The sequence below is a fragment of the Paramormyrops kingsleyae genome, chromosome 4, assembly GCF_048594095.1.
Source record: "Paramormyrops kingsleyae isolate MSU_618 chromosome 4, PKINGS_0.4, whole genome shotgun sequence".
NCBI classification, from domain to species: Eukaryota; Metazoa; Chordata; class Actinopteri; order Osteoglossiformes; family Mormyridae; genus Paramormyrops; species Paramormyrops kingsleyae.
The window spans coordinates 25,646,846-25,669,642 of record NC_132800.1 but is presented as its reverse complement, the minus strand read 5'-3'; the positions used below and the strand labels follow the sequence as shown (position 1 = coordinate 25,669,642).

General features: G+C 43.3%; 3 protein-coding genes across 12 annotated transcripts in view; 2 read left to right on the top strand and 1 right to left on the bottom strand.

The window, feature by feature from the left end:
- Positions 1-22,797, bottom strand: part of LOC111846294 (protein NLRC3-like) — a 303,153-nt gene that overhangs the window by 205,959 nt on the left and 74,397 nt on the right. The gene's annotated exons all lie outside the window — the stretch shown is intronic.
- LOC140577651 (protein NLRC3-like) overlaps positions 1-22,797 on the top strand; it is a 159,364-nt gene that overhangs the window by 90,317 nt on the left and 46,250 nt on the right. For 7 of the 10 annotated variants that reach the window (XM_072710932.1, XM_072710934.1, XM_072710929.1 and 4 more), the window contains one exon: positions 3,676-4,491. In XM_072710932.1, coding sequence (XP_072567033.1) covers positions 3,676-4,196 — 521 coding nt within the window. In that variant the 3' untranslated portion in view covers positions 4,197-4,491. Of the gene's footprint in view, positions 1-2,798; positions 3,183-3,675; positions 4,492-22,797 lie in introns of those variants that run through there. The other 3 variants (XR_011989996.1, XM_072710933.1, XM_072710935.1) reach the window with 3 other exon arrangements.
- Positions 12,900-21,922, top strand: LOC111836342 (uncharacterized). The gene is made up of 6 exons (XM_072710978.1): positions 12,900-13,103; positions 17,025-17,090; positions 17,239-17,336; positions 18,303-18,440; positions 18,680-18,785; positions 19,082-21,922. The coding sequence occupies exons 3-6, from the start codon at positions 17,280-17,282 to the stop codon at positions 19,954-19,956; spliced, it is 1,176 nt and encodes a 391-aa protein (XP_072567079.1). The 5' UTR covers positions 12,900-13,103; positions 17,025-17,090; positions 17,239-17,279; the 3' UTR covers positions 19,957-21,922.

Genomic DNA, 22,797 nt, shown 5'->3' with positions numbered 1-22,797 from the left:
ACGGGCAAGAGAGACCTATAAGTTTCATGTCTCGTACTCTGACAACTGCTGAGAGCAACTACTCACAACTGGACAAAGAGGGTTTGGCTGTGATGTTTGGGATACAACGCTTCCATAAATATTTGTATGGAAGACGGTTTGTTATTTGCACCGATCACAAACCTCTCTTGTCTCTCTTCAGTGCGCTGAAGGCAGTGCCTCACATGGCATCTCCACGGATTCAGCGATGGGCGTTAACACTCCGAGCCTATGAATATGAGATCCGGTACAAACCAGGTAAATTCCATGACAACGCAGATGCCATGAGTAGACTCCCATTGCCTCAGCAGCCAACGGAGGCAGAGCAAGAGGATCGAGTACTGATGATGGAGGACATATCTTTGGTGTCGGCAGGCGAAGTAAGAAGTTGGACTGGTAAAGACCCTGTGTTGTCTCGGGTTAGACAGTTTGTCCAACATGGTTGGCCACAACACGTGGACCCAGCGTTTCAGCCTTACACGGTGAGAAATACTGAGTTAAGTGTGCAGGATGGGTGTGTATTGTGGGGATCGCGTGTAATTGTTCCTCAGCCGGGGCACAAGGCATTGCTACAGCAACTGCATTACGGGCACACAGGCATTTCTCGGATGAAAGCCTTAGCGCGGAGCTACTTTTGGTGGCCAAAGTTAGACTCTGACATTGAGGCGCTAGGGAAAGGATGCCCTACATGCCAAGAACATCGGAATGTACCAGCACCAGCTCCACTCCACCCCTGGGAGTGGCCGAGTAAACCTTGGCAGAGACTGCACATGGACTATGCGGGACCATTTATGGGACACATGTTTTTGATCCTGATCGATGCCTATTCTAAATGGATGGATGTTTATCCAGTAAAGTCTGCCACGTCAGCTACCACTATTGATTGCTTGAGGCAGAGCTTTTGCAGCCAAGGGTTACCTGAGATGTTGGTTTCAGACAATGGCTCATGTTTTGTCAGTGCGGAGTTCAAGGAGTTCACGCAAAAAAACAGTATTAGGCACATTACCTCGGCTCCATACCATGCTTCTTCCAACGGCTGCGCCGAGCGAGCAGTCCAGACTTTTAAGTCAATGATGAAGAAGGTGGGTGAAGGGAGGCTCTCAACTAAGGTGTCAAGAGTGCTGTTTAACTACCGCATTACCCCACAATCGACCACGGGGTTGTCTCCAGCGGAAATGCTGCTGGGTAGAAGGTTACGATCAACCTTAGACCAGGTGCACCCAGATCTGAGGGCAAGGGTAGAACGGAAGCAGGACACCCAGAAGAAACTTCATGACAAACAGGTGCAGGGGCGAAGTTTCCAGGTGGGAGACACAGTGATCACGAGGAACTTTAGTTACGGGGCTAAGTGGATCCCTGGTTTTATTGTAAAGGTCACAGGACCGGTCTCGTACAAGGTCATGTTAGGGGATGGTAATGTCGTACGTAGACATGTAGATCAGATTCTGGTGAGATCAGTGGAGGAGGACTCAGTAGGTCCTGGGACCACGGTGCCACCGAGGGCATGTATGGATCCCTCTGAGGCTTGGGTAATGCCTGAGAAGGTTGCAGGCAGGCAGGGAGGTGTTTCGGAGGGTGAAACACAAGAAGGCGTGAGACCATCAGAGGCGGACGAGGAGGCTACCAAGGAGTTGCGGGAGTATGTGTCACCTGTGAGACGTTCGCAACGCACGGTGTCTAAACCAAGTTATCTACAGGATTTTGTATACTAATTCTAAAAAAAAAAAAAAAAAAAAAAAAAAAGGAAATGTGTGAGACATATGTCATGGTACTATCAGGTGACAAATGTTAAACTGGGTGTTCTTGTATTTTATTTTATTATTATTATTATTATTGTTTATGGCTTTATTTATTTTTCTTGTTTCGGTGAGTGCAACAGAACCTAAGGGGGGAGGAATGTAGTAGATGAAGTATGTGGTTATAGATGTCCTGTAGGGGGCAATAGAGGGTTGTTAATTAGCCTGTGGTTGGTTAGGCAGGTGGCGGTAGAAAAACGTTGTGTTGTTGGAAGACATGTGGTGTGTAGTAAAGAAGACAAATTCTACAGGAATGCCTGGGTGTCCTTATTGAGAAGATACCACACTAAGGTTTGTCCAAAAGTCGCTAGATTTGTCGCTAGGCGCTTTTTTGAAAAAAAGTCGTCAAGGGGGTCTGAAAAGTCGCTAAATCTAGCGACAAAGTCGCTAAGTTGGCAACACTGGTTTTCTGTGTGAGATTCCTTAGTATTGTCCTAAGACGGCACCTATAGGCAGTGATCCTGGACTCTCTCCTCAGGTGCAAAATGTGAATTTGCATTTTTACATGGTGGTTCTGGAACACACCTTAATATTCATGAGAGTATATTCCTGATTGGGCAGTGAATGCCTTAGACCAGGGGTGGCCAAATCCAGGCCTGGAGGGCCAGAGCCCTGCACATTTTTGGGTTTCCCCTCATTTAACACCCCGGATTCAACTGCTTGTGCTAATTACCACACAGCTTTTGAGCTGAATCATTTATGGTGGGACAGGGGAAGAACTAAGTTACACTGGGCGCCGGCCCCCCAGGACTGGATTTGGGCAGCCCCGCCTTAGGCATAAAAAACAGGCAGCACGTGTCGATGTTCACTGGCCAATCAGGTAGTGCCCCTCTCATAAATATTAATGAGGCAGCCAATCATGTAGGGCTTTTCTTATGATTAATAAGATTTCCCAAACCACGGTGCTAAAAGAAATTTGCGCCCGGCACGCACTGGATGTGCGGTGGAAAATGTCGAATTTCATCTCGGCGTCCATGTGAACAGATTAGCGCGGCCACGTGCCTGCGCGAGATGCGGGGCTCACGCCTCGGGGCAGCGGCGCCGCATCTAGAGTCACACGCGCGGTAAGCGGTTCAATATGGAAGCGTATTGCATTAATCGGAAAAACAGTCAATTTTGCTTTTCCGAATTAATGTAACAATCATCCTGTTTTTCTGAATTAATGATATAACCTTTCTGTTTTTCATGATGGACGATCTGTGTAGTTTAATCCGCTTTTATTGATGGTTTGTAAACGGTATTATCATTAGTTTGCCGACTTTGCGCGGCACCTATTCCGCCCCGCTTGACACCGCAGTGTTTCTCCCTGATCAGCAGATACAGTATGACCCGCTTCACGGAAATAAGCCGATGCATGTGAAATGCATTCAGACCGGAATCGTCTTCGGAAGTTTGTATCAGAATCCAGGTCCAAACCTTTATTGAATATGACTTTAAATATGTAATAATATTACTTAAATATTCTGTTATCGATGGCCATTTTCAAAGGTAAACTCCCTGTAGAAAGACGGAGAGCAGCAAGGCGCCGCACGCGCCGGATTTAGCGGTTAGAAGGAAAGACACTGACTTTATATCTATTAATATCTGGTGCCGTTTTGTGGTAAATATGCTTGTGATGAATATATCTGATGAATGTCGCTGCTTTGTAATTTTATTTACCCGTAATTAAGCTGTTAGTTTAGCTCGCGCCGCATTTTGGCGGCTCTTCCCGCCGGCGTCGCGCGCCGTCCAACATTTCCTGAGCTATTTCATAAACTTCAGTTCCCGCTTCGTTCGGGGAAGCTGTGCTGTTTTTATATTGTACAGAAACATAAAGTACAGGCTGCCTGATGGTATTAATAATTCTCCCTCCTGCCTACAGACTCCTGCCAGCTGACGCTGGACCCCAACACAGCAAACAGAAGCCTGTCTCTGTCAGAGGGGAACAGGAAGGTGACACGGGGGGCAGAGCAGCCATATCCTGATCATCCAGAGAGATTTGACGACTGGTGCCCCCAAGTTCTGTGCAGAGAGAGTCTGACTGGCCGCTGTTACTGGGAGGCTGAGTGGGATGGACATGGAGTCTGGATAGGAGTGACTTATAAAGGGATCGGGAGGAAAGGAGGGAGGGACTGTGGGCTTGGATTCAATAACAAGTCATGGATTCTGTGCTGTTATCCTGACAGTTACTGCGTCTGTCACAATAATAAAGAGACTCACATACCCATAGAGCCCTCAGGCTCCCGCAGAGTAGGAGTGTATCTGGACTGGGGGGCTGGTGCTCTGTCCTTCTACAGAGTCTCCTCTGATGGACTGACCCCCCTGTACAGATTCACCTCCTCATTCACTGAGCTCCTCTATCCAGGGTTTGGGGTTTATCCAAACTGCTCAGTGTCACTGTGACGTGTTGCTGGTTCTCCTGGCAAAAAGGTAAAATCTCTGCTTTTTAACCTTTATAATCCTTTTTACTCTGAAATGTATGTTTGACAAAAATAAATGTCTGTGTTCAGCGAGCTGAATAAACAACAAAAATATAATTTTATAGCTTTTCTCTCTGACTAAAATGTGACTAAATGTAATCCTGATGGGGGGGGGGGGGCTTTCCCCCTCCCCTGTATATGTACATTTTATATATTTATGTCTATTTACTGTATCTCCTCCCTGTACAGTGACAATAAAGGCTTTCTGTTCTGTCCTATTAATGTCCTGCTTCAGCGTCACCCAAAGCATAACTGAGTAACATAATGAAACCACAGTCTGGTGGATTAAATTAAATTAATTCACTTTACTACTGACACAATTAGAGTAAATCAGTGTAAATAATAACCTTTTAAGTGGAGACATAACAGAAACAATAGTCATTGGAAAATATAATAATATCCAGTTACTGCCCTGGTTCAGTGGATTAAAGTAAATAAAATTATTAATTTATTTGATTAAATAATGAAATTTGTTTTTATCAAATAATAACCCACCTCACTGTGAAAGGTCTGGTTACGCCCCCGTCGGACAGAAGGGGCAGGTTCCCGCCCACTCTCGCCACCCCCACCCCACTGTGAAAGGTCTGGTTACGCCCCCGTCGGGCAGAAGGGGCAGGTGCCCGCCCACTCTCGCCACCCCCACCCCACTGTGAAAGGCCTCGTTACACCCCTGTCGGGCAGAAGGGGCAGGTGCCCACCCACTCTCGCCACCCCCACCCTACTGTGAAAGGTCTGGTTGCGCCCCCGACAGACAGAAGGGGCAGGTGCCCACCCACTCTCGCCACCCCCACCCCACTGTGAAAGGCCTCGTTACACCCCTGTCGGGCAGAAGGGGCCGGTGCCCGCCCACTCTCGCCACCCCCACCCTACTGTGAAAGGTCTGGTTACGCCCCCCTCGGGCAGAAGGGGCAGGTGCCCACCCACTGTGAAAGGTCTGGTTACGCCCCCGTCGGGCAGGCACCCTTACCCCCCTCACTGGTCAATCGCAAAGGTAGTCTGGGTAGATTGTATGGCATAAAAAATAGAGGATGGGTGACGCGTTCAACCGCGCCAGCTGCTGCGAAACTCCAGCAAGCGGCCGCGTCACCTAGTTAGCCTCTGATTTATTTCTACTAAACTTAAGAAAGGGTATAAAAATGAATGGGGGAGCTGGACCAAGTAAGAAGCCAAAAACCTACCACTTTGAGCAAAGGAGACTAAGGGGGAATATGATTCAGGTCTAACGGGTCTGGATGCTGTTCAGCCAAATGACTATTTCAATATTAGTGTAAATACTAGAACTCGTGGCCATAAGTGGAAATTAGCGGGAGAACATTTTAAAACAAATTTGAGGAAGCACTTCTTTACACAGTGTGTAGTTAGAGTATGGAATAGTCTTCCTGCTAGTGTAGTGGAAGCTAAAACCCTGGGTTCATTTAAATCAGAGCTAGATAAGATTTTAACAACTCTGAGCTATTAGTTAAGTTCTCCCCAAACGAGCTTGATGGGCCGAATGGCCCCCTCTCGTTTGTAAATTTCTTATGTTCTTATGTTCCATACGGAATGCGGGGGGGGACTGTTTTTTCTTCCACCATGTCATATTCGAAGTACGTTTGCCTCATCTGTCAGTCTGCCGTTGGTATTCCGAAGAAGGAAAATGTGGAGCGGCATTTTCGGACTGTTCATAAAAACTATGACATTAACTTCCCTCCGAAAACGAGCTGAGAAAGAGAAACGTGAAGGAACTAAAATCCCAGTTCAGTTCAAAAATACTTCATTTATCCCAAAGGGAAATTATTATTATTATTGTTATTATTATTATTATTTTATTTTTATTATTATTATTATTATTATTATTGTTAATAATAATAATAATAATAATAATAATAATAATAATAATAATAATAATAAAGAATACTCAATATTTTTATACATGTATGTTTTGCATTTTTATAGTAAGTAGATAATTTTGATCTGGTCATTTATAAATAGCTCGCAACCTGAAAAAGTGTGGGCACCCCTGCTGTAGTCAGTTATAATGTCTGTATATCAAGCTGCTGCCATATTTCTTCACATTCACTGGACACGTCAATTCACAGAAGAAGCGATCCAGAAACACTGTGTACTTTTCAGGGAGGCCACTAGGTGGCGACAAAACATAGATTACTAAATATAAGAGGTTCAGAATTAAATTATAAGAAAGCCGATCTATGTGCGATATTTGTAAAATACCATGACGACTCCATTTTAACGGGACGCTTCTTTTTTATGCCAGTTTGTAATTAATAGTCATTTGCGTTCTTTCATAATAAAAATAAATAAAATATTATGAGCCATAAATCATCCGTATATTTTGCAGGAACACTGTGGGAGAAAAAAGAGCAATCAATTAAAAATAAAAGTCCAGTATGAAGTTTGAAATTATGCAAATGCAGATTTAACATTCCTGTTAATATTCATTGACGTACACAAATTAAAGTTTGTCTTACGATGACCGCATTTTGTTTTTAATGATAACCGCAGCTTTCAGCCTATACTATATAGCAGAAAACAACACTAAATCATAACCATTAACTGATAGTCTCCCTGCACTTCATGTAGAAAATTTTAAACCTTGTTTTTCATGATTTATTGGGCTAATAACACTTTCCTTGATGCCACTTCCAGAGTGTAACTATGGGTGCGTTCGACTTTGTGTAGCCTCTTACAGCGCTGGCTTAAAGCAATGCATTCTGGTCTTGACGCAATGCATCATGGTTAGATTTTTTTGTCCGGCGCTGCAAAACGTCGTCACGCGTCACCATGTCACATGGTACAAAAACCTCACAAGAGCAAGACGACTTAAGACAGATTGTACAGCACCTCTCAGCCAGCTGAACAAACTGGAACAGCCTCCGTGGCGACACAACTTTGCCCTTACTGGCTGAAGAACGTGTCGTTTGTATGACGTTTATATCCCAGGAAGTCACGTTGCGTAATGTGCTTTTTCTCCCGAATATCACGTAAAGCAGTGAGAACTGGTTTTCAGTTAATTTACCTGGTAAAATAAAGTTTAAATAAATGCTCTAATAGTACATGTAAGTTAGTGGTTTATTTATTGTTAGTTACTGTAATGTTGCGCTGCTTCCAGTCTGTGAAGAAGTTTGTTGACGACACCACAGTGATCGGACTCATTTCAATGGGAGACGAGGCAGCTTACAGAGAGGAGGTCCTGAAGTTGGCAGCCTGGTGTTCAAAGAACAATCTGGCTCTGAACACCAAGAAAACCGAGGAGATCATAGTCGACTTCAGGAGGCACAGCACCGATTTAGCCCCCTCTACATCCACGGCGAGTGTGTGGAGAGGGTCCACACCTTCCGTTTTCTCAGCATCCTTATCTCCACTGACGTCTCCTGGACAGACAACATCACAGCAGTTACCAAGAAGGCTCAGCAGCGGTTACACTTCCTGAGGGTCCTCAGGAAGCACAACCTGGACTCCAACCTGCTACTGACCTTCTACCGCTCGTCCATCGAGAGCCTGCTGACATGCTGTATCACAGTATGGTATCACAGTACTGTATCACAGTACTGTATCACAGTGTGGTATCACAGTACTGTATCACAGTGTGGTACAGCAGCTGCACCATGGCAGACAGGGAGAGGCTTCAGAGAGTAGTAAAGGCAGCACAGAAGATCATTGGCTGCCCTCTCCCCTCCCTGATGGATATTTACACCTCCCGCTGCCTCAGCAGAGCAAAAAACATCACCAAGGACAGCTCCCAGCCTGGCTCTGATCTGTTTGGCCTGCTGCCCTCAGGGAGACACTACAGGTGCATCACAGCAAAGACAAACAGACTCAAGAACAGTTTTTTCCCAAAAGCCATAACCACTCTGAACTCACACATGCACTGACTACACAGTCTAACCCCCTAACCCCTGGACTTCCTTCTATCCAACAAATGTGCAATATCCAATATCTAAATGGTACTGATAATAACTGTGCAATATCTGTATACTGTACAATATCATCGGTCTGTGTCCAACACCCACTGCTCACTGCACATGATCATCAATACTGTGTAATATTTAGATAATGTGCAATGACCTACACAGTTATTTATTTATTCCTTCCATATGTACATAGTGCCGCAGAACTTTTTGCACTATTTATTTATTGTTTGTTGTTCTACATACATGTTTGCAATGGAGGAGCTGCTTTTAATCTCATTGTACATGTGTATAGCGACAATAAAAGGCATTCATTCATTCATTCATTCATGAACCGCTGCTACCTCCTTAACAGGAACCACTGCTACCTCTCTACAAAGAACCACCAGTACCTCCCTACCATGAACCACCACTACTTCTCTAACAGGAACTCCCACAAGGACCTCAATGGATCTCCACCCTAAAGAAGATGCACCCAATCCCAGTACCTCCCTACCAGGAACCTCCGCTACCTTCCTACCAGGAACCTCCGCTACCTCCCTACCAGGAAACACCAATACCAGGAACCACCATTACCACCCTACCAGGAATTCCCACCAGGACCTTTATTTGAGCATGGTTACAAAGTTATATATGTAAAGTCAGGAACTGAACGAAGATTTCAGAACAATATAGTCAAAATTGTTTCATTGTCAGGACGGAAATACTATTTGTACAGAATCCAATAACTACCCTGACCCAATGCATTTTGAAAGTGCACATCAGGATTTGAATGTAAATTGTTGTAATAGGTCATAACTGTCATAACCGATTGCTGTGCACGGAGCGGGGAAGCAGGAGAAGGACACGTAAGAGTGAGGAATACGTAGGGTGACCAGACAATCCATGTCAGGGAGGACACTTTGAGCTACTTCGGGTTTTACAAACTACTTTCTAATTGAAAGGCTCCTGTGCTCGGCTAAATAGTTTAGCTCTTCTTGTGCTTTGACTGGTTTGTTTCCTTGACTGAAAGACTCATCCAGCTGTTTCACATTAGCATTAGTGACACATGCATGATTATAGGAGACTGACCAATCAGCACACAGCAAGAGCTGAGTGCTCAAGTGAAATCCAGGTCCGTTTAATTGAAATGGTAATTTACAATTCCTGTCCTAGCTCACAGTGTCCTCCCTGACATGGATTATCTGGTCACCCTAGGAATACGGGATTTACTGGGGAAAAGGAGCAGGGAAGCAGGAGAAGGACACGTAAGAGTGAGGAATACGGGATTTACTGGGAAAAGGAGCAGGGATATGGAATAGGCAGCACTACACAATCAGACGTACAAACCTCAATGACAGACCTGGGTAAACTGACTTGGATGCAGACTGAAATACACAGGATCGAACAGGCAAAACAGGAAACAGCTGGTTACAAGCGGGATTGGACACGAGGTTAATGAGTGGGCGTGGCACATGAAAGGGCAGTAGGAACAGGTCATGACAATAACCTTAACCCTAATCTGGGCCCTTAGGGTGATAGAACAGGCTGTTGCAAAGTAGGAAATATGCTACTAAAGCATGTTAAAGTGTGGTTTCCTATCCTACGGTGGAGCAGAACTCGCATTAAAACACATTCTGATGCCTGACAATGCCATACTTTTTCTAACCCTAACCCTAGCCTCAGTTTGCTAACCCTAACCCTGATTTGGGGCCTTATGGTGAAACAACAGGCTGTTGGAAAGTACGAAATATGTTACTAATGCATACTAAACTGTGGTTTCCTATTCTATGGGGGAGCAGAATTGTCATAAAAACACATTTTGATGCCTGAAAATGCCATACTTTTTTCAATCGTAACCCTAGCCTCAGTTTTCTAACCCTAACCCTTATTTGGGGCCTTCGGGTGAAACAACAGGCTGTTGCAAAGTAGGAAATAAGCTACTAAAGCAAGCTAAAGTGTGGTTTCAGGTGGTCCCAGACCTATCATAAAAACACATTTTGATGCCTGGAAATGCCATACTTTTTCTAACCCTAGCCTAACCAGGAATAATGTGCTTGTATGACCACCTAGTGGACACTCTGACATTAGAATTCCAAACATTAGAGAGTGATTTATTCCTGGTGCTGGTATCTCACGGTGCATCACATAAAAGGAGCAGCCATATCTGTCAAGTATAAACTTTGTTACCCGTGTAACGTGATTTAAAAATTCACACTGAATCTGAATACGAATGTCGAACGAATTTCTATTCTGCTATGCTAGATGGACCGCGGCCACATCATATCTCAAAATACCCAAGATATATTACCTGTGATGGCACTGTTCAAAAATATGCCATGAATCATACAGTTGAAGTGAGAAGAGAAATGTGCTGGAACTGTGACGTGACAAAAGAAAAGGAAACAGAAGTGGATCCACTGTGGCTGGCCGACTTACCACCTACATTATGGGCACAAGGGAAAAATGACTTTGGAAGAATCAAAACCGCAGAACCGCTGAGAAAACAACCAAAGTCTGACTACAGACCGCAAAAAGCACAATATCCGCTCTCACAGGATGCAGGGAAAGGGATAGCCACAGTGCATGCCGAACTCGTCAAAAGAGGAGCGTTAGTGGAAATCCCGTACTCCCCGGTGAACTCCCAATTCTGCCAGTGAAAAAGGCGGATGGATCATGGAGGTGTGTGCAGGAGCTAAGGGGGGTGAATGATGCAGTGCATCCTAGAGTGCCTATAGTGCCAAATCCAGTGACTATACTATCCTCCATCCCACCTCAGGCAAAATGGTTCTCTGTCATAGACTTAGCTAATGCATTTTCCTCCATCCCTGTCCATCCAGACTCACAGTACTGGTTTTCACACACGTTTCGAGGGAAAAGGTACACCTGGACTGTAATGCCACAAGGGTCTACAGAATCGCAGAGTGTGTACGCTCAAGAGTTAGGAAAAATCAGGAAGGGTTTTCTCCACCGGGAAAAAGTGTGTTGGTGCAATATGTGGATGATTTGTTGCTGTGCTCAGACAGCAGGGAAACATGTGAACAAGATACATGCACATTACTAAATTATCGCGCAAAAAATGGCCACAGAGCCTCAAAGACAAAACTGCAGTTAGTAGGAGAGGAGGTAGAATACCTCGGACATGTCCTTAATTCCCAGGGCAGACAGCTGGGAACCAAAAGAATTGAGGCCATTAGAGAGGCACCTGAACCTCAAAGCAAACAACAGCTGATGAAATGGATGGGAATGATTGGCTACTGCCATCCATGCATTCAGGATTTTGCAGAAAGGGCCCAGCCCCTCCAAGATTAAATGCATGGAGGGAAGGGACTGCGTCCCTCTGACCGACTGGACTGGACTGAGGAAGGAGAGAAGGCGTTCTCCGACCTAAAAAGAGCGCTCTGTTAGTGGGAGAATCGTTGAAAGGCCAAATCAGACCATAAAAGGGAAAGTTGCCAAGCTTTGTACTGAGACAGGGTTGGGCTGGGTGACAGGTCTCCCACTCGTGCTCACTGCCATGGGGGCCAGGACACACCAAGCCACTGGGGTGGCCCCATTCGAGGTGCTCACAGGGAGACCCATGCCGATGCCGTATCCAGGAGGGAAAGTGATGTTAGAAACTATAGATGGTGATTTGTTAACTTATCTGTCCAGTTTACAGGGTACACTTTGGTGCCTACATCAACAGGTGAAGCACACTGCGACTGACCCCCCAGCGGTGACTTTGACCTTGGAGCCAGGAGACTGGGTGCTCATCAAGGATCTTCGGAGGAAGCACTATTTATAACGCTGTTGGAGAATTGTCAGTGGTTGTGCATCACAGGAAGATTTAAAATTCTGTATAGTAAGATCCTCCAAAAGTGAAATTTGTAAGAAGCAGTACAGTGGTAAAGATAAGAGATACACTGTGGGGATGTTCATATTCAGCATCCTGATAAAGTCATCCTCTATGCAAGAAATTTGTTCTATTGTGCATGATGTCTGCATTGTACTAGGAAGCAAATATTATACACAATCTGTAGAGATGAGTATTTCAAATATCAAATCTAAAGTTCTAAAATTAAATGTACAACAAGAACCTGAAGACACAACATCATACATAAATGAAGAATGTTGTCCAGCTCTTGATACAGTAAAGTCCCCCTTCTTTAACTGGTTTCAAACAATTAGATTGAAATGTGAAGCTGAGACAAAATTAGAATCCTTTCAAAGGAATTTTTATTTTGGTCCCACACTCCTTAGTAGTGTGTAGAATGAAGCCTTAGTAGAATGTACCTACTGTAACTACTGTAGGTTTGAAGCTGACACAATCCTTTATTTGTGTTTAATGCATGTACATTTGACCTATGTAAAATCAGGCATAATTGCGCGTTGGGGACACTATGTTCCAAACCCAGCAAACTTTTTGCTGACGATTACTTTTATGCAACAACATATGGTATAAATGTTTGTGCAGTTCTCTTACTTTTTTATTTTGGATGGTTAAAATTTACTTAAAATAAGTAAGGAAAGCTGTGTAAGAAACAAAATAATTTACGTATTTTAGGTATAAAATAAGGTAAATATATAAGTTTCTTAATCTTTTAATACATTTACTTTTACTTATGATAAAATTTGGCGATGTAAGTATAATATATCACAGGACTTATTATTATTCTTGCACATAATTCACCATTCAATGGATTAATCGCCTATTAAAACCGAACTTTTATTTTGACACAATAAGCGGACATAGCGACCGGAAGTCTCTCCCTTATTCTTGCCAGCTTCGCACTGCTGAGATCCTCCTGGTGAAGGTCTGCAGCCAGACACTTCTAATTATTCGGTCAGACTGCAGCGGTCAGCAGACATTTCAATCGTGGGTTTAATCACGACCGAACAGGAAAATACTGTTTGGGGAAACAACTTTCGAGTCACTGACAGGAGGAGGCATTTGTGGCACGGTAAGGCGTTTGTGGGGGATGGGTTCGTAGCTGTGATTGCTAATGTAGCTAGCTAGTTTCGCATTCCTCCGGGAGACTTTTAGTTACGGAAAACATGCTTGTATGTTTGCAGAGTAGTCGAATTCTCTACTCGAGTAAAAGTTCGGTTACTTCAGTATTATAACAACTGAAGTCGGCGTAAAAGTAATCAACAATCTCACTACTTCACTGAGAGTAAAATAATCTAGAAAAAAAGACTACTGGAGTAGCTCGTTGGTTTACAAAATTGGAATTGGTTATTAACGAGCTTTACAGTTGCGGGCTTTTCTAATTAACAGCACAGATAAAGAATAAAATCTAAGATTAAAATATGGTCTCCAAATAAAACAAACACAAACTGCAAATAAAAGACCATATACCTTTTTGATAATCAAAATCAGCACGGGAAAACCACAGTATAGATAATCATTGGGGAGGTTTCATTGGCTAACAGCAGAATGTTAAGTGGTTCTTTGTATAAATAAACGTGGGATATATGCAAAATGCAAATAATGTACTATTCCTAACTTTAGGCTATATATATATATATATATATATATATATATATATATATATATATATATATATACACACTGTGTGTGTGTGTGTGTGTATATATATATATATATATATATATATATATATATTAGGGCTGCAACTAATGATTATTTTGATAATCGATTAATCTGTCGATTACTTTTTCGATTAATCGGGGGGGGGGGGGGGCAAAACCAACTTGATTTCCAGCAATTTGTAATAACTCAGTCTGTCTTTGTACAAAGGTTGTTTCAGCAACTCACATAAAAAACAAATGTATGCTACATTAAGAGTATGTATATGTGTGTATATATATATATATATATATATATATATATATATATATATATATATATATATATATATATATATATATATATAAAAATTGTAGCAGCTGAATCAATGTAATGAAATACACAAAATCTTGTTCTATGAAGTGCAACCAGCATGGTGCTTTAGATAATGCTTTCAGTACTCCAGTTTTTTAATGTAAAAGCACAGATTACCGCTGCTGCTACTAAGAATGTTATTAAATAATTGTCTAATGTTATTTAGTGTTGATACACATATGTGACAGGGGGAGAGAGCACGCGAGCGAGTGTGTCCGCATTTATTACGGACAAACAAAGTAAACATTTATTGCGGAGAAAAAGCCTTTTCCGCATTTTACGCTAAAAATGCGCAGGCTTGCACTCTCCCGAAACGCCATAGACTTTAGTGACTGAGCGACGCAAATAAGACGATTGGTGACGAAAAACCCATGAACGGCAGGCGGCAAATTTCGTTTTAAAACGCGTCCAGTTGTTTCAGCATAATACAGAGATGAACTGTACATAAGATAAATAACATAAGGCTATTTAATTTGTTTAATAAAAGCACAAGATATAAACCTGTTGTATAGCAAAGGTAGCCTTAAATGACTTCTGTTGTGATCTTGCACTATATATAAAATAAAATTAAATAAAATTAACTTGGGGCACCCCCCTAATAGAATGGTATGGTAAACACGTTGTGTTATATGTAGCCACATTAATGGCTGATTTTGTTGACAACCACAACTTCCCCTGCGTTCATTTAAACACGTTTGTGTGTGAAGGGACGGGGTGGGTAATGCAGCCAGCAGTAACGCCATTGGTTGCACTTGAAGTTACTAGTTATCTAATCCGACAGTAAATAGCTCATTGATAAGAATATTCTCAGAGTTGTGGTCTCGAAATAACATGACAAGAACGAGTACAAATACGGCTGATTCAAAGACAAGATCGAGACCTTCAAAAACTGGTCTTACTACAACATTTGATATTACTATAAATTTCTATCATGAAGAAATGAAGCAGTGGTGTAGTGGTAACAAGAAATTTAAGGTGGGTAAACTGTAAAAACGGTTGGTAACTTTATATCCTTAACATTAGTGATCTCAAAAAAGGTGAGTAAACGCTGTTTTGTAAATTTAAAAGGTGCGTAAATGGTGTTTATGTGCATTCACCCTCCACTACACCACTGAATGAAGAATTTGCGTTAAGTAATCTGAATAATTGCATAAAATAATCCAAAAACTCCACAACGTCACATAATACATCAGTGTCTCTCCGACCTAATTTCAGCTAATTATTGTCAAATTATGGCAGAATTAAAACAAGACTCTGTTGTGTCAGCCTCTGCCGTTTTTTAAACGTTTTTTTCAGTTCTCCCAGAATTCATCACATAAGCTACTCAAGGCACGCCATTGGTTCTCGTCACCTTTTACTTTTATGGTGGTTGGCATCCATCTTAATGGTACTTTACTGCCACCGTGGCTTTGGTTAGCTTACTGCTCCCAAATTAGGAGGTAGCCACTGTACTTATGCGTATAACAACGTAGACCCAACTAATCGATTATTAAATTAGTTGGCAACTATTTTAATAATCGATTTTAATCGATTAAATCGATTAGTTGTTGCAGCCCTAATATATATATATATATATATATACACTCACCTAAAGGATGATTAGGAACACCTGCTCAATTTCTCATTAATACAATTATCTAATCAACCAATCACATGGCAGTTGCTTCAATGCATTTAGGGGTGTGGTCCTGGTCAAGACAATCTCCTGAACTCCAAACTGAATGTCAGAATGGGAAAGAAAGGTGATTTAAGCAATTTTGAGCGTGGCATGGTTATTGGTGCTAGACGGGCCGGTCTGAGTATTTCACAATCTGCTCAGTTACTGGGATTTTCACGCACAACCATTTCTAGGGTTTACAAAGAATGGTGTGCAAAGGGAAAAACATCCAGTATGCGGCAGTCCTGTGGCCGAAAATGCCTTGTTGATGCTAGAGGTCAGAGGAGAATGGGCCGACTGATTCAAGCTGATAGAAGAGCAACATTGACTGAAATAACCACTCGTTACAACCGAGGTATGCAGCAAAGCATTTGTGAAGCCACAACATGCACAACCTTGAGGCGGATGGGCTACAACAGCAGAAGACCCCACCGGGTACCACTCATCTCCACTACAAATAGGAAAAAGAGGCTACAATTTGCACGAGCTCACCAAAATTGGACAGTTGAAGACTGGAAAAATGTTGCCTGGTCTGATGAGTCTCGATTTCTGTTGAGACATTCAAATGGTAGAGTCAGAATTTGGCGTAAACAGAATGAGAACATGGATCCATCATGCCTGGTTACCACTGTGCAGGCTGGTGGTGGTGGTGTAATGGTGTGGGGGATGTTTTCTTGGCACACTTTATATGCAGATGTACTCACAACACCTACACTCAGCACCTTGGGGTATGAAGGGGGATCAAGAATTTGTATCTGAGCTGCCTTTCAATACCCGGTGTATGTCTACTCTGAATTACATTATAATATACTGTTCAATAAACCACCATTTTGCTGAAACGAGACCCTGCGAGTGGATTCCTTACACCTGTGTTCCCTACCTGAGCCCAATTACATTTGCTGTCAGTTAAACTGAGTTATTCTTAGCCGGAGTTGGCTTCTTTGTCTGGCGGGACCCCGGCTTTCCCTCATGTCAAGGATAAAAGTGGACTGTGACATACATTTGGGCTGCGGTTTGGATTAGTGCCCTCATACTGTTATCCAATGAAATCGATCTTGGGTGTGGTTTGGATGGAAGGATTGGTTTGGGTGGAACGATACTGATGGGGTGTCTGAATACCACTGGTAACAGCCTCAAATAAGTCGACAAAAGGTGAGATTCAGGAGAATAGGCATTGCATTTTGCAGATATACTCAAATAAAACTGTAGAATATTCAATGATTACATTGAAAGTAGATTTTTTTTTTCCCCAACAAGTTACTTAAGCGTAGTGCGCCCCTACCCCCCTCTGCATATTTGACATTTTATTACACATTTCAGGTGGGAACGTGGACTCGGTCGCCACACAAGATAGAAAGGACTTCGGGCATGAGTTTGTCAGTTGAGGTAAGGCAATTGGGGGAGAACTGGCAGCTGAAACTGAGGACAGCCTGTTATATCTGACATGGCCAGTGGGTGCAGTGGCTTTTTGGTGTCGTTGTGTCTGCTCTGTAAAGCATGAAGCAGCCTCATGAAAGGCCCTGTCTCCATGCAGGAGGATTACTCAGATATCCGGGCCTATTTCTCCGAAGCTGAATGGATTCGGCTGCAGAGATGCGAGAAGGTGCACTACAGGAACATGAAGAAAAGTTCGTAAGTTTAACGTTACACAGTTTTCATACGAAACTTCACCGCTACGCCAAAACAATGGAGGCTGGATGAGTCATTTAGTTAGTTGTCAGTTTATTGGGTGATCAATCGTGATACGTGTTTATTTTGAGAAAAACAATCAAATTCATGAGGAACACATTAAATAATGTGCTGTTGTATTGTTTTCAATGTAATACAGGTTAAAGATAATTCAACAAAGTACTGTTTTCAGTTTGATTTTAATTTAACATACCATCCCAACTTTTTCTGATTTGGGGTTGTAATATAACCCATGACATGTTCATGATTTTTATTAAATCTGGCCAGCAGATCGATCTTTCATTCTCCGCAGAATAAAAAAATATGTAACATTGTCCTGCTAATAAGGCCAATTGTCTGCTTAATTTTTGCTCTGCTGCATCTCATTTTCTGCACTTCCATGTAACTTCCAAGTTTGCACTGGTGCTTGTGGTCGACCATTCAGCAAGTTAATCGCTCTAAGTGCCTCCCCAGTAGTTTGTGTTTGAGCAAATCATACCTAGTCTGGAGTAGGTACTAGAAAAGAGTTCTGGAACTGCCTCCAAGGAACTACAATTGGGCCGAGTTCCTACAGTGTAAACATGACAAAGGTAACTGGTTCTGGGAAAAGGTTCTGGTTCCGGAAATACTTCCAGCGATGTTGAAAGCGCCTATAGATGACCAGAACACTAAGTATGAGCGTTGTGGATATTCCCTAGGGTGACGCAGTCTGCCTGAAATGTTCATTGGTGTCTTCAGCATCCAGGAGTTTTCCAGCCTATATTCTGGTGGTCCGATCGGAAGGGATCCCCTGCTGTGGGATCAGAGTCATATGCCACAGACCATGGAAGGAGGGTCTGTTTGTGGTCAACTCAAGCTGCTGCTGGCTGTGCATTACGACACACTGACTAACTGGCACAGTCTCAGTGTTTAATTCCATTTTGGTTTCAGCAGACGCCTTCCTGCAGTGAAACCAGCTGCCACACGAACCAGAAACCTTCCCAGCAGGGAGTCGGAGAGGTTAAAAAAGAGGAGGAAGAATTCCTGATATCTGAGGTTGAAGGGACTGCGAGCGAGAGCCCCTACAAGGTGAAGTGGAGTGTATGTGGGTCTCTTCACAAATGTCACTTGTCCATTCTGAGGTGGTTTAATTTTTGTGTGTTAATCTGAAAAGCAGCCAAATATAGGTTATACCAGAAAAGGACATAAATGTAGTTTGTGTGGCTTGAAAATGATTTTAGTTTTTCTCTTTTATGCAAATATAACAGCCTGTATAAATTTATGAAGTGAACGGCTTATTCTGCCTTGTTTGGTCTTTATGGCTGAAGATGAAGGGCGCAGCGGTTCAGGATGTGACTGAGGAGGAGCTGACTGGTTCCCTTTCGTTACACACTGATGGGAGGAGCAAAGAGTGTGTGAAACCTCCAAACCCAGGTGATTTCAGCTATTAACATATACCATCAAAACCTCAATTGTTTTGGTACATTTGGAGGTAATACTTTGTACTTCAAGTTGCTATTTCAAACCAGCAGTGTTGTTACTCTGTGCAGTTCAGTTCAGGTATATCAGAGATTGCAGTGTGAATAGCACACTGTGAACATGAACTGCATATGGAGTAACGAATTCTCTTTGGAAGATATGTTTGCCTTATTCACTATTTTCCTGATTATTTTTCTCTGTTAACCCTGTTCCATCTCAGTACTGACTGCCGTGTCTCCATCTTCCCCCAGCAAGGAGAGTGGATGAATCCTCCCAAACCTTCGCTTGCTCTCAGGATCCTAGATTCGAAATCCTAAAGAAGCACCAGCAGATTCACACAGGAGAGAGGCCTTACCAGTGCTCCCAGTGTGGGAAGAGCTTCAGACAATTAGCAAACCTACAGAGACATCAGCGGATTCACACAGGAGAGAGGCCCTACCAGTGCTCCCAGTGTGAGAAGAGCTTTAGTCAGTCAGGAAACCTCAAGAATCACCAACTGATTCACACGGGAGAGATGCCCTACCAGTGCTCCCAGTGTGGGCAGAGCTTCAGTCGATTAGCATACCTAAAAACACATCAGCGGATTCACACGGGAGAGAGGCCCCACCAGTGCTCCCAGTGTGGGAAGAGCTTCAGTCGATTAGTATACCTAAAGACACATCAGCGGATTCACACAGGAGAGAGGCCATATCAGTGCTCTGAGTGTGGGAAGAGCTTTAGTGAGTTAGGAAGCTTCAAGAAACACCAACTGATTCACACGGGAGAGAAGCCCTACCAGTGCTCCCAGTGTGGGCAGAGCTTCAGTCGATTAGCATACCTAAAAACACATCAGCGGATTCACACGGGAGAGAGGCCCTATCAGTGCTCTGAGTGTGGGAAGAGCTTTAGTGAGTTAGGAAGCCTCAGGAAACACCAACTGATTCACATGGGAGAGAAGCCCTACCAGTGCTCCCAGTGTGGGAAGAGCTTCAGACATTTAGGAACCCTAAAGAAGCACCAGCAGATTCACACAGGAGAGAGGCCCTACCAGTGCTCCCAGTGTGGGAAGAGCTTCAGACATTTAGGAACCCTAAAGAAGCACCAGCAGATTCACACAGGAGAGAGGCCCTACCAGTGCTCCCAGTGATTATCTCAATTAGAATACATTGAGAAGCACCACCAGACCCACTCAGTTGACAGTTCATTATCACAGTCAGTCCAATAAGTGTTTGTTCTTGAATTTTTCTGAATTGTATTTGTGAAATACCAGTATGTTTGGTCTCCCTCATTAGTCCTGTTGATGTTTAGGATTTGTTTGACAAAGATTTGGAGGCAGTGTTTTAATAGTTAGTATATTTTGAAGGTAGTCCCCATCCCTAAATGCTTCCCTCCTCCCGCTCCGTCACCCCAACACACATATAGGGCTTTGAGGTGCAGGTGCGTCGCTGGGATGCAGGGGAGGTATTCCTCCTCTGTCCCCCCGTGACCACCTGTGTCTCAATCATACACCACAACTTAGACACTCTCATTACTTACTCTCTCATGACACATACATTTAGGGCCTTGGGGGTGGGCACACGGAATGGCGTCCAGAGGGCGGTCTGTTCATTCAGCCTTACCTCTGGTGCCAGTGCCCACTTCTCAATTTTAAGTTGCACATAGACATTGAGGGTTCTGGGGAGGGGCTGAGCTGACACCAGCTGTTGATTGGCAGAGGGTGGTTAGCACCATGCCCTTCCCCTGTTTTAAAGCACTTTAGAACAACACGCACCAACACCACATATGAGCGGGCGGAGGGAAGCATGGGGTCTTTTCACACCCCCGTTCTCTGTTCACCATCTGGGGCCGGGGGCTGGGAGGAGCTGGCCCTTCCGGCTCTGTCGGGGCCCTGGCTGGGGGGTGGGGGGGCCCTTGGATCTGTGGGCCCGGGGTCCGGTCTGCCCTGGTGTGGCCGGCCGCCGGCGGGGCCTGCGTGCTCGTCGCCACGGCCCCCTGGGGCTCCTGTGATGTGGCTGCCGGATGGCCCCCCTCCGGAGCGCTCCTCTGCCCTTTTCTCGGTGGGGGCTGCAATTGTCCCTGCGGTGGTTCTCCTGGGGTTCCCGTGCCCTGGGGGGCCTCTGGATGTCTGGGGCCCAGGTCTCCTCCGTGTCGACTTCATGTCCTGGGTGGGCGGGGCTGTGGCTCCCCACACACACTACTGGACAATTACATGGAGAAACCTTAGGAACACCAGCGCGCTGACACACACAGGTGTGCACACAGGTGCTCACGGACACACACTGTCTTGATCGGCTGTTGTTTCTGGGCATGGGTTGTAATGCTGGTTGTGTGTACTGTTCAACAACATTTAACGTTTGATGGTCGTTGTGATTAGTACAGATGTTGTATGTTGTCTTTCTCTTTTCAACAGACATGGAAGCAGATTATCTGTTTTGTTTTTTTCTTTTTTTCTTTTTTCTTTCCATTCCTCTCTCTCCCTCTCTCTCTCTTCCCTCCTTCTCCTTCGTCCCCCCCTCCCTCTCCTCCTTTTGAGGAAGTAAATAAAAATATTAAATAAAAAAATAATAATAATAATAAAAAATATATAATAATAATAAAAAAATAATAATAATAAATAAATAGATACAGATAAAGTAGTCCCCCGTGGAGGAGGGAATATTAAAAAAAAAAAAAAGTATATTTTGAAGGTAGTCTTTGACTGCAAAGCAGTTTTATAAATTGTGTATTTTACCGAAGAGAATTTGGGCCACGTGAAATAATATTCAGAGAATTCTGAGGAAAAGGTCTGAATCCTGACATTAGTCAGAGGCTGGCTGCAGACCTCAGGCCCCCTGCAAACACAGGGCAGAGTACACAGGGGCCCTTTCCTCGCCCGCGGGGGCCCTTTCCTCGCCCGCAGGGGCCCTTTCCTCGTCTAGGGGCGCAAGTGGAGATGTCAGTGTTGGTGGAAAATGACAGAATTGGTAGCATTTCTGCACATTTATTGATTGGGAACATATGAAATATTTAGTTTTAAGGAGGCTACATGAGAATGTTGTATAGTGTAGTTTATTTCCAAAATTTTGTGTGAGCTTTGCGTAAGCATGTGAACAAGAATTATTTTCATCACATGAGCTTTAATTGTGGTGAGTTTTTTGAGTCTTAATGTTATGAAACTTGTCATATAGAAGACAAAGGTAAGTCAGTTTCTCTTAGTACTTAAACGCTGTGTAATCATCTGTTTTACACAAAAGGGTTTGAATTGCATTATTTTTAGTTACTTTTCTCCAACCCATTACAAGAAAGACTAAGACTTTTTGAAAATAATAAACCAAGATGACACAGGGCAGTGGTGACCTAATCCTTAGGGATGTGCACTTGTAATCGGAAGGTTGCTGGTTCGAATCCCTGACTATCAAGGTACCACCCCCAAGCACTGCTCCCTGGGAGCTGAATTAGCTGCCCCCTGCTATGTCACAATGTCACAAATAGATTAAATGCAGAGGACCCGTTTCGTCGTCGTGTGCTGTGGTGTGTCAACACTAATCACTGAATTCCAGAATTATTTTATTCAGTTGCAAACATTCAGAAAAAAATATGTTGAAATTTGCTGTAAAAGGTTGGCTTTATGGTAATACTGTTTGTTTTCATTTACTAGATCAGGGCTATTCAATTACAAATTCAGCTGGGCCAGATTTTCAAACCAAGAAATTTAGGCCAGGTAATGACACAACTGAATATATTGAAAAACAAGTAATGTTTGTTTATTTTTCACTTTTGAATTTGGTCACATATGACACAGGCACACCAAAAAGAGCAAAAAACAATACAAAAGCTATTCTTTTTTCTTTACTTAAAAAAGCAACATTTGGGTCTGATATAATAAACATCTCAAAGAGCATTGGAACACATTAGTGCACAGCATTAGCAATAACATTTGAAACAGCACAGGCACTCAAAACATGCATTTAACAAAATCAAATAGAACTATTAATGTTATCCAAGCTTT